Source organism: Gavialis gangeticus, unplaced genomic scaffold (genome assembly GCF_001723915.1).
Source record: "Gavialis gangeticus isolate Ggan-Ray unplaced genomic scaffold, GavGan_comp1, whole genome shotgun sequence".
Classification (NCBI taxonomy): domain Eukaryota; kingdom Metazoa; phylum Chordata; order Crocodylia; family Gavialidae; genus Gavialis; species Gavialis gangeticus.
Window position 1 is genome coordinate 40,909,292 of NW_017729034.1, and position 12,795 is coordinate 40,922,086.

Sequence of the window (12,795 nt, forward strand, 5' to 3'; positions counted from 1 at the left end):
CCACCCCATCCCTATGCCATGAAGAAAACTTTTGTTCCAAACAAAATAGTCAGGGCTGAGAAGCATAAATACCAGTAAGATAAAAGTAAACATTTAATGCCACTATATTTTGATTTTTTTCAAACATCATATTTTTGACAATATGTTTCACACCTCATATACCACAAAAGGTAAGAGATTTTAGCCAGCAAACAATAAACTTTACATTTTTTAATGGCAAAAGGCTCCACATAGTCATCTGACCAGCTTGCAAGTGTCTGCGACTTTCCATATTTTTTACTTGTCCTCATGCTATCTGTTCCATCTTTCCATTCTAATAAAATTTAGCTGATAAAATATATATCTGCTACTAATCCATCTCCTTCTGGAATATCCCACTTATCCCATAAGCTCTTTATCCATTGGCTTGTCCACTCCCCACCCCAATTTTATAACACGGTTACTATGAGAAAGAACATAGCCACAGACAGAATGAAATGGATTCAGCAAATCTACACTTCAATGCATAGCACTTAGATAAGCATTTCCAACTATGATGTGTAAATAAATTATAAAATACAAGCAACTCTATAAAACAATAACATCCTGAGTTTACAAATAAATTATATCCTTCATACATAGAATATGATGTGGATGTTAGTTACCAGCAGTTTCAGCTTCCCATCAGGAAGGGAAGGAAGTAAAAATTAGAAAAGTTAATATCTATGTATACATAAAATATATATGTGTATGTGTGTGTATTGTATATGTAAATTCTCACACGCACATATACAATATATAAGGTGAATACATCCATATCTATAATATAGAGTATATGTAATATAGATATAGCTGAAACTGCTTCGAGCACCATTTCATTACCATTATTAACAAGTATGCGCAGTATTTGAGTAGGACCACTCAAAGTCAGATTTTTCCCCCTAAGAATGTTTTGAAGTTAGCTGCAAAGATTATCACCCATATTAACTATTTAACTTTCAGCCCTTCATTTATACTATCATCCCATATTTGCCTCCTGCTTAAATATCTATATAGAGATATATCTAGATATACCTAGATATATCACCTCACCTGATCATCCTTCTGTGATGAGGGCCCTGGAAGTGCAACAAACAGGGATCATGAACAGGGAGTTGACAAGTCTTTCATAACTTGGTTAGGATTGTTTGGAAACTTATTTCAAACAGCTAGCACCAACCAGCCATGGATCTCTGGTAATTGCTGAGTATTACTTGATACCTTTTGCACTAGCAACAAGACCAAAATAACAAATCCAATTGACTTGTACCACTTCTACTAAAGTCAATGACAAAACTTTCAAGGATTTAATAGGGACAAGATAGTTTCTCCCTAAATTTGTGCCTTTATTTAAGGCTGCAGAAATTGGATGGGGTCAGTAAGAAATAAAATATGCAAGCTATCAACTGACTTGTGAAACAAGGGATCTGTTTAGGTCTATTTGCCCTACTCCCATATGGTATGGACTCTTTGACTTCTGCAGCTATGTGCTAGCTGAGGCAATTATACAATAAACTGCACATTTCATATTATTTGGTCTCCCCTGTATTTGCCAGCACTTTGCCTACCAATAAGAACTGCTTCTAAAATCCCAAACTGCTTACCAGCTCCCAAAGCCACCCAAACCCCATCATCCTGCCCTCCAACTGCAGATCTAATAAACCACTGATTTAAAGGACTTACGCTGGCTAGATGTAGTCCTCTAAAAGTCAGGCTTCAGGTTACTGGTTTACAAATCATCAAGGCTTGACAAACGCACATTATCTTATTGGTGAGCTAAAATTCCAGGCTTTCAATTGATACAGACAACATTGTATTTAACGCTGGTGGGTATAAGATATCTGCCCTTAAATCCATGACAGCTTGACATACAGGGAAGCTATTTTGGATCATTTTTTATAGGTTTTAAATTTTGTCACACTCAAGCCTATATATGGGAATTAAGAGAACCTGGATTCACAGGCTGAAGACTAGGGAGAAAAATATAAAACCCCTCTAAAAATGTTTCAGATACAGGTTTTTTTATGAAGCCTGGCATACATCAGCTGCATGCCGAAGTATAGCAATATAAATGTTTTATTGGTATTCCTATAGGGTGAATGGCATAACTTAAACCCTTGCTATTTGCGACTTACCTGGCCATCCCAAACCCATACCAATAAAACCTTTATAGTATTGTTCACTGCTGGAGAGAGAGCGAGTGAGAGTGAGAGTGAGAGAGAGCGAGAGCGAGAGCGTGTGAGTGTGAGTGTGTGCGCGCGCGTGCGCACGCTCTGAAAAGAGATGCATGCCTCTCTGTACATACACAGCTATACTGTTAGTGCTTTTAACTCAGGAAAAAAAAGCCAAACCAGAAACACTTGCAGAGTAGTCCCTATCTTGTACCTGTCACATAATTCAGACCCTGGGTTTATGGTTATAGCTACTGATTTAGAACAAACTATGTTATTGAGCTAATGGAGGAACCATTAAAAAAAAAGACTGAGAAGTCTATTGTTCCTTGCATATTTGGGGGCTTTTTGTAATTCTCAGCCTTGCTGCTAGCCTTCACATCTATAATTCCCAGACACAGAGACAAAAAGAAGAACCTCTTATGTACCTTTTATGCTTTTATGTGCTGTTTATATACCTTGCACTTAGTTTGGACATGGTCAGATGACAGGATATTGCCATAGTATCATTCAGCATCAAGTTGGAAACATAAGAATGGAAGGGACCTCAAGGGTCATGTAGTCCAAGCCTTGTACACACATTCATGGTTTGCTATTTCTACAGCATGCCAATTAGAGAAATTGCATTATGTGATGGGCAGAGGGTTCCAGGTTTATGGGTCCAGTACTGCCATATTTTTAGAGTAATTCTGCGTATACAGTCCTGGCAGAAACAAGCCACAGCACGAGGAGAGAAAAGGAGAACACTAGTACAGCTTAGCAAGCACTCAAATTACAAGGTGACTGATTCTTTTTTCCCCTACAGTTTTGTTTAATATAGCTCTAACTTCACAGACTTCAGTAGAGTTGGTGAGGGAAAAATTAGGCTCAGTATAACTGGCAAATGCTGCTTCAGGGAGGGAGCATACTAACATCACTTTTTTGCTTGCATTTTGTCCAAGTAATCCCTTTGGTTGCTTACAAGTAATAGCATTGGTCCGAAATAACTCCAAGGTTAGTAACAGGCTTAAACATGCTGACAAAAGAAAGAGATGGGTATGAGAAAATCCACAAGGAGCTACGGGTTTCCATAACCATGGCTGTGCTTTTCAGTAGCTGAAGCACTGGATACAAAAACTTTCCCAGAGTTCTCCTGCAGTAGGAACCAATCTTGAAGTGTTGCCCAACACTGCTCGATTCAGCTCGGCTCCAAGCTCTGCCCAGCGCCACAGGTTCTCAGCTCTGGGTTTGATTTGAATTCATTTTTGACAAATAAGTTCGGCGCTTACACACCTCAATATAAATACTGAAGTTACACGAGCATAAATGATGTCAGAATTAGACCCAAAATGCAAGCCAATACACTGATGTCTCTTTTAATCTTTTGCTAGAAGCCTGACCATAGAGAACTTGCAATTTTTGAATCTGCAAATAATTAAGCATTCCATCAAGTTGTGTTTACATATTTGGATAAGCATTTCGTGGGCTTTGAAATGCAGCGTAAGACTAGCATCCATATTGCCACCTGCTGAACGTGTTGGACTTGAAAGGTGTTTTTTTTTTTAATAGGTTTTCCTTAAAACATGGCCCACCAAGAGTGAAGGCAGCTCAGTAAGGTCAGAGACATTTCCAAATGTTCCATTTTGTATTTACAATGATGCTTGAAATATATAACGGAGGCTAATAAATTCCAAAATAAAAGCCGTACTCACTCAGGCAAAAGCTCCATAGATTCAGATGGCAAATCTTAGCAGATTGTCATTGCTGTGTATGTATTACAACTTCTCTCAAAAATATTGTCAGGTATTAAAATGTGCACAAAGAAAAAACTGTTTTAGCACGCAATATGGATTTCTGATAGAACTAATAATGGTTATTTAGTGCCACTTATGTCAGAAATAAAATATTTGTAAGCACTGTGCTTCTGCTCAGCAAATAAAACCCCTATGGACCAAATTCATTCTTGGCATATACTTTGTTGATTTCAGGGATCAAATTTAGTCCTGAATGATTAACAAGACCAGTACTTCGTATATCATTTAAAATTACTGCTAGATAGATGGCAGGCTTATTTGTTATGCCTTGTAATCTTTAAAAGTAATATCACAACACATAACAATCAAATGGTAGCCATCATGACCAATGGGTCTAAATATTATATGTAACAGCACATGTACATGTAACAAGTACTGCACTATAACTCTGAAATCAATTCTACCAAGCTAACAGCTAAAGAAAAAGGATTTACAGAAGCAAAATTAAAACCATGTAAGTGATCTGTAAAATGGGTGAGATTTTGGGACCAAGGCCATAAGAACAGTACCATCCGTTCAGCTAAGTCAAGTATCTGGTAATAAGAACATCTTCTTTGCGCTCTCTCTTTGCTAGCATTTAATTTTGCCTGCATCAAGTACTTGCTTGATTTTAATATTTTTCTTGTCATTTATAATCTCGCTATACTAAGTACTAGCACATACATACATAACGTACCAATGTCATGCAACTTGTTTTTGGTTCAGGAACACATTGTGCATCTCCCTGGGCCCCTGCTCTAGTGCTGATAAAGTCTAGAGATATGTATAAAGGGAACTATAACATAATGGTATAGCTGGCATTTCACATGCACACAAGATGGGAATTTCCAGTTTGTGAAGCCTAGAATAGTTGCAACTTGGCCAACATATGCATATGTAGATTTTGTTACCATCATTTTATTAGGTAGTTGCCTAGTGCCATAAGGTCTTATAAAGCTTTTTGCAAACAAAAGGCTTGCTCCTGTATCCATCCTCTCTATATCCATGCAGAATCAATCCCTAAAAGTCAGAAACATGAGTGCCAAAGAGCTTTCAACCTCTGGCCTTTATCCTGTAAAAAAACTCTGCTTGGGCACCTCCTGTGGTCACACAGAGATCTACTAATTTCGAGTAGATCTCTCAGTAGAAGTCCTTCACATGCAGGACCTCTCGGTAGAGGTCCCTTGGAGTGCAGTTCACTGAAGAATGAACATCTAGATGACCTACACGTATGAGGTCTAAAGGAATGTTACCCCTCGTGTCATCAGATATGGAGTCTGCCCATAGAGGTATAACATGGAAAAAAAATACACCATGGGCAGCTGTCTCCAACCCCTCCCCTGCCTCCTCTCAGCCTAGCTTCTCACTTGCAAATTTAGGAACAGCAGTAAACAGTGCATGGCATTCTGGGAACTGTAGTTCCCTACAGTGGCAGCAGGGTTTGCTGTTGCTGGGTGGGGGGTGGGGATTTCACCCCATTTTTTGTTGCAAAAGCCCATGTCCAGAGGGCAAAAGAAATGCTGAATTCATTGGCAAAAAAAATGGGGGTCATGTCTACCCCACCCCCAGCAGCTGCAGCAAACTGCACTCGAATTACAAGGATGTGCTCTCTGCAAAACCACAATTCTCAGAATGCCTTGCACTCGGCTATGCCCATCACCTGTGCCAGCAGCGTGCATCTTGGAGGCAAGCCCCAGAGGCTGTTCCACCCCCCTCCCAGAGTCCTGGTATCCCTCCCCTTAAACAGGGCCCAGGACACATGCCTTACTCACCTACCCCATGTTACTCTACTGTCTGTTATACAGTAGTATTTTTCTACCTTAGTATGTGTTTCAGATATAATATATCTCTTATATGCTCTCTATAGAATGCAAGCGAGTTTCCCTCATAGAAAAAAATATTATGGAATTGAATAAAAATCACTTTCCTACAGGTTTTCTTCCGTTGATCCAACAGGATTTAAAGGCAAATGGCATCACCGATACAGAATTCTATAGTGTCCTCGTGTCTGTAGAAACAGTACAATTCTGTGTGAAATTCTAGTGGATATTATAATGCAAACCTATAAAAGAGTGATTTCCCATTTGATTCAAAGTAATTTCTATAAATCTTACTACATTTTTATAGAACTTTTCCATAAGGGATTGCTGGTAAGGGCACAATAATGGTGCATTAATATTGCAGGGGGGGCAGGAATTGAATTTAAAAACAGTAGGTAGACGCATACTGAAATAAACATGTTGAATTCTGTTCTCATTTTCATGCTGACAGTTACGCTGCAAAACGACTTCGGTGCTGAAACTGGGAGCAGTACTTATACTTACTGCAAAAGCAACGTGAGCCACTGGAAAAAACTCAGTGCTATGAAATGAAATGTAAATATTTGCATGTTCATTGAAAACTATATAAGGACATTTCTTTCCCTATACAGCTATCCAGGTACATGAATAACCAGGTGATCATATCTGATGGGCACTGAGGCCTGAATATTAGTTCTGTTGATGTGAGTGAGAGTTTTGCCATTGACTTTAAGGGGATTTCAATTGGACTTCAACAGAATGACGTGCTCCACATAGTCCAAGCGCTGTGTCCACTCATCTATAACTCTTGTTTATTTCTTGACCAACTAAAACTGAGCAGAACACACACTTGTCAGATGTCACCACATCTATGAAATATTTTAGAGAGACGTGTGCACGCGCATACACACACATACACACAAAATAGGTGAAAAATGTGTAAGTGGGATCACTCAAGAAATGACCAAATTAAACTCTACTAGATGTTCTGTTCCCTCCTTATAAAACAAATCACACCTTTTTGGAACAATAAGCATGTATCCATTCAGCTCAAAAGGTAGTTTCCTAGAAAATTATCAGCAACTGAAAATACAGGCTTGGGATGAAAGCATTTCTTTAAGCATGACTCTGGCATCACTAGTATCAAGCTAAAAATACATCAAAAAGGAGAACAAATGGTAAGGTGAGATCAAACATAAAAGATATTCGCAGTAGTTTTCTTTGTCCTCTTCCATTGTACTACAAAATATGCAGATTGTGAATATTACTGTGTCCTTGGACAGATGAAAGCATTTTAGGAGCAAAGAATAGGTCATATAACCTTGCTCACTGCTGGAAACAATTTCAGAACCATCTAGGAAAGTTAACTTTCTCTTTGAGTGGCCTTACTCTGGTAACAATAAAAGACAGTTAACATTTATTCATATGTTGCACTGGTTAGGAAATAGTTCTACAAACACAAGTTACTTAGAAACAGCAAATCCGAAATAGGAGAAAACACCAAGAGAAAAACAAGCTGTAAATACATTTCAAAATGTGTTTGTTTTTTTGTTTTGCTTTTTTGTTTTTCTGTTTTTTCCTTTTTCTTTTATTGACTAGCACCATCTGTACACAAGAAAGTATGAACATAAATGTTTGGATAATAAAGATTTGCAAGGCACTTAAACAGTCTTTCTGTGTAATTTCTTTTTTACGAAGCTCTCTGCCATGGCCCTATAACCACCCCTCCTGCTTCCTCGGCTAACGTAGGGGAAGAGTCTTTTCTACTAGCAGTTCTTATATACAAACGTGTCCTCAGAGGTTCCTCAAAGTGCTCTTTCAGGCTAGGAGATTCGACATCCTTACATCTTTCTTTTTTGTTTTTTGCATTCATTGTGTATTTTATTAATTGTTCTTCGGTATAATAAAGAAAATCTCTTCTCTCACGCACACAGTTGAGACTTGACACCAACCTTCATCCTCATTTTGTTGTCTTTGGGACGCTGTTCAGTAGGAGCGGGAAGGGGACTGGGGCGGTTTGAAATTCTCTTGAGGTTTGTTCTTTATCGGCGCCTGGAAGTGATGTCAAAGCAGGTGATCATCATGAGGTGGGCCTTGCAGAAGTTCACACGGTTTTCCAGACGCTCAGTCACACACTCCAATGCCTCCAGGTACTCCAGGGAATCCAACTCGAATACCTGCTCCAGGTCAACTAGGAGAAAGGAAATAAGCCGATGGGAAGACCAGACAAAAAGCAGCACAGATTACTGGGAATCACGGGCCTAATCCAAGCCTTTGAGCCCAATATTGTTATAGAAGCAGTGGCTGGCAGCTGCAGTCTGTGGGACGGGTGGCTTCAGCAGGGTGTCAGTAGCAAGGGACTTTGTCTATCACCCCTGCTGAGGCCATGCCACCACTGCTTCTCCCAGCCCCTCACTGCCCAGCTGCAGCTCAAGTGCAGCTTCCACCTAGCAGAGAACTGAGCTAGGATCAGACAGCCAGAAGCTGTGTCTGCATTGCCACTACTTCACCCCCACCTCCCTCCCTGGTCTCCTGGCTATGGCATGGATATGGCTTCCAGCAGCCTGGCCCCAATGCAGCTCCTTGGTGCCCAACCTCAGTATGAGTGCTCTGCAAGTCAGATCTAGCGGCTTTGTGGGCCACTACAGAGGTAGCCTTGAGTTGGCGCTTTCATTTAACCTGCACTTGGGGTTTTAGTTAAAAAAAGGAATAATATGAATACTGTATGGGTTCTTTCTTGTAGTGTCAGGAATTACTGTACACTAAACCACACTTTCTACAGCCATATTCTCTGTCAGTGGCTACCCTGCCAACAACCACAGTACTCGCTGCAAGTAATTTCTACTGACTAGTATGAAACTGTCCTATGCACCCTGCTGAACAGAAATGGATTTAGGCATAGGCTTAAGTGCTTTCTTGAGTCTGAGTACCTGGATGCCCAGGGCTGGCTTGATCTATTTGGAGGTAAGTCTAACTAACACATCAAAGAGTTGGAAGGTTTTACTGAAGTAAGTTGCATTGAGTTCAAAGGTCCTCCTGAGATCAAATCATTCATCAGTTCAAGTCAATTCAATTTATTAAGGATTCTGGCTAAATGCCATGCTCCCGAAAACAACATAACACACATACGACCATAATATAAATAAGTTGAAACAAAGTAACTGAACTACAAATAGAGCCCACCAACTTAAAAACATTATTAATATAATAGTAAATCAAGATATGAATCTATAATATTGTTGTACATAGATCCACAATTGAGACAATAAAATCAAATCTAATGTTAAAATGTATCACTCATATCAGTAATAAAGGATATTTAACTCTAATCGCCTTATAAGCAAAAATTGCAAGACGGTTTACTAAATTAGATCATTCATCAGGCTAACATTGTTAAGGCACACCAGTTTCTATGGCCAGTAGTACAGGAAGGAGTGAGGTGGGATAGAACTATGTCCAGGGACCTATTTACAGCTGAGCTGACTGCAGGTCCAAATCCAACGTGGATCCAGAGCAAAACTGAACTTTTGCCTTTGGATCCACAGTACCATGCCTTAACTCAGGGGGTTGGGCAATTATTTGGGCCCACAGGCCACATACCAGTTCTGTGGAGATGTCGTGGACTGGTCAGCACCCCCTGCTACCCAGCAACAGCTTGGAGCCTGCACTCTGGACCGCCCGCCCACTGAGCATTGGCAGCAGTGGTGGTGGCTGAACAGAAGCTGCTGCTGGGAGCAGAGGAAGAGCAGCCACCACCCCCTCACTGCTGCCGGGCCCTTCTTGCTGCAGGGGCTTGGAGCCCACACCCAGGCTGCCCTCCGGCTTCTCTCTACTGCAACCACTGCCCTTCTGGGCAGCCTGGAGACGGTGGTGACAGCAGCAGAGAGAAGCTGCAGGGGATCCTGGGTGTGGACTCTGGGTGGCTGCAGCAAGAAGGGCCCAGCAGCAACGAAAGGGAGGCAGTCACTTTTCCCCCAAACCCAGCAGCAGCTTCTGTCCATCCACTGGCTCCTGTCATGGGCAGCATGGGCATGCCCATGGGCTAGATGGCACCTGGGCCAGGCAGGACTGAGGAACCCACTACTGGCTGGACAAAGTCCCTCCATGGGCCAGATCCAGCTTATGGGCCATATTTTGCTCACCCTTGCCTTAAGTGCTCTGCAAATGCACCTGTACAAAGTGGGCAGGGGATTAATCTAATTTACATCTCTCTTCAGAGCTCTGCAGCACATATATTAAACCAAACAAGATTTGCTTAGACAGTGGTAGGATGGTTGTAGTACATCTCAGCAAATCCAAGTCTGATCTGCACCATTTATCACTTCTGAATTTGGCTCAGGGCCTGGAATTGTGTAGTCTTTGTTTCACAAATGGGAAATGGAAGCAAAGGCACCAAGTGAGCAAGTGAATGCTGGTATATGTAAATATTCGGCAGTTGCCTTTATAATTTTTTTTGCTCTTGATAACTAGATGACATTCCAACAGCTTTCACAACACTCTGCTGGTGCAATTATCAAAGAAAAAAATTGCGACATAAAGGGCAATCACTAACAAAACACGCATTGGCTTATAACAGTTATAAGTAGTAATTTTCCTAAATAAAATAGAATTGGATGTTTAACATACCCTTCCATCTCTGATTCTCACCCCTCAGTTTGCCAATATTACTGATTCTTGCATAACCCTTGTAGTTTTTATCATCTTTCTGGATTTTTATTTTTGACATTATTTCTGGTTTGACTGTGAATTCCCATTAAGATAAAACTCGATGTACTTTACTTGTTTCTGGCTATAAAGGATCAAAATCATCCCTGGTGTAACTCCATTGGAACTAAGGGACCAAATTGACTTCATAGTGTTATTCTGCAGCAGGTGAGAGGATTTATAATACAGCATATATGTCTGAGTGATCTGAAGCCAAAAAAAAAAAAAATCTCATTTTCAGAAGCTGTGGACTGAAACGCACGAGTGTTAATCTAGCCGTGGCAATATCCACCATTATAATGCTGTGCCATTCCAGTATTTGGCTGTCAGGCAAAGGACTGTTCAATTCTACTGGCAATGTTTAATAGGAATTATATGAAAAGAGCTGTAGAAATACTGTCAATCTAAACCTGGACTCCTTGGTCACACGTCAGTTCAATTGAGTTTATAACCATATTGGGTCACATCCTAGCTGCCGCATCACAAAATCTTCTTATCCCACCCTCAGTAAAATAAACCAAAGGATGCTTATGAGTACAGGCAATAAAACAAGGTCCTTACATTCACTGAGCCATTTATTAGGATCCAGCATCAGGTACTGTTTGGTCACCTCCAGTTCCCTCATTAACCACTCATACTTGGCCTTAACCTCAGCGATTCTCTGCTGGCGATGCTCCAGGATTTTCAGCTTGGCGTTGAAACAGATCACCTCCTGTTGACCGGGAAAGAGTAGGGAAGGAATAGGTGAAGAGTAGATGAAATACATGTGTCAGATCCATTCAGCCAGACTGCCTTTCAGTCAGCTGTAACCACAACACATTGGGGGAACATGTTGATGGGAACCTCCCATACAATTAGTGCACCAACCAATCTCAATTAGATATATGGTAGTGTCCCACTGAACACAGTCTGCCTCAGCATTGACTCTTTTTCAAATCACTACACTGAATATGCTTTGGCTTCTTCATTCCCACAGCTGAACTGTGCCTGTGCCTTTCTTTTCCATTTCCAATGATCCGTGGCCCTAAATGTCCAGCAAACATCACCAAACAGGGCCCTAAACAGTTCACCCAGAAACCCTCTGTTGCCTCCTCTCTCAGCCTGGTGCATATGATTAATGTGGCCCTGCACTCAAGGAGGCAGAGCTGGACCAGTCGACCCTGTGCCTCATCTGCATATACATTTTTGGAGGATCCCAGGACTCATGATAAGTTGGGGAGTGGGGGCTAATTAGCACGTGCATCCTTTGTGGGGGGTACTTGGAGTACACACACATACTGAGCAGTGCTAAGCTGTGGTTCCACCATGGCTTGAAATGCTGTTTGGCTCTGCTGGGTCCCAACCCAATGAACTATATGGAAATTATAAACCTTTTGGTTTTGGATTAATAATATGCATCATTTGTACTATACTTACCTAGCAGGAGAAATACTATGATCACCAATGTGGTGGTGGTTTTCCCAGGGGAAATACCATGACCACTAAGGTGATTTTCCTAGGGACAGGGGATAGCTGCTTTTCTGGCATAGAGTAGTACCTGGGCAGAGGTAATGTCTAGCTAACCTCCCACTTTCATTTCCAGTGGGAAGATCTTGGCTTTACGCCCACTTGGTGGAACTGGGAGACTCTTCCTTTGCTTGCTCCTGCGGCCATATGGCTGACGGCAAGCAAAAGTCGGGGGCATCTGAACCCCAAGCCTCTGGGCTTCGGCCTGCACATAGGATGCCCACCAAACGACTGGGAAATAGCTGAAGCCCCAGGCAGGAAGGATGTTTGCCGGCAGGAGGGCCAAATATGGTTCTTGAATGACCCATGGATTTGGAATTGATTTGGCTTATTTATTTGGCTTGGAACATGAAAAATTTTCCTTAAAAAAAAAATGACTTGTACTATAAGTAAGTACAAAAAGTGATGCTTGAAAGTGTGTTTGTGGAGTACCTATGCTAAGACTTGCAACAGTTTCAAACAAGATTAAATCCATCAATTCTGGATGAACTGTCTATGGGCACCCATAATAATTTCCCTATATACCGATAACTACAGGCATGTTTATTTCAAAGCCAGTGTTTCTAAATTTGCCCTTTTCTTCTTTGTGCTCAAGGAATCAGGGTCTGATAGTAAAGGGGGTGGGGATACTGCAAGGGGAAGAAGTTGGGGGTGGGGGCAGAGGGCAAAGGGGACCCCTAACTTTCCCTGATTTATTTTCCCTGATGTAGCAGTGGGAGGGGGACAAATTCACGGCAAACCTCCAAGAATTAGATTCTATACCTGGAAACTTATAATTTATACTTTTTCCATATACTGAATCTAATTCTTGGGGCTTGTCTTATA

The 12,795-nt window shown here is 41.1% G+C and overlaps 1 protein-coding gene across 1 annotated transcript in view; it reads right to left on the reverse strand.

Annotated features, from left to right (window-relative positions):
* Positions 1-2,784: 2,784 nt before the first annotated feature.
* The window catches only part of KIF26B (kinesin family member 26B), a 450,408-nt gene continuing 440,397 nt past the window's right edge, over positions 2,785-12,795 (reverse strand). Inside the window, exons 12-13 of the mRNA XM_019526715.1 lie at positions 11,026-11,176; positions 2,785-7,951 (exon numbers count right to left, since the gene is read on the reverse strand). Coding sequence (XP_019382260.1) covers positions 7,803-7,951; positions 11,026-11,176 — 300 coding nt within the window. The 3' untranslated portion in view covers positions 2,785-7,802. The remainder of the gene's footprint in view (positions 7,952-11,025; positions 11,177-12,795) is intronic.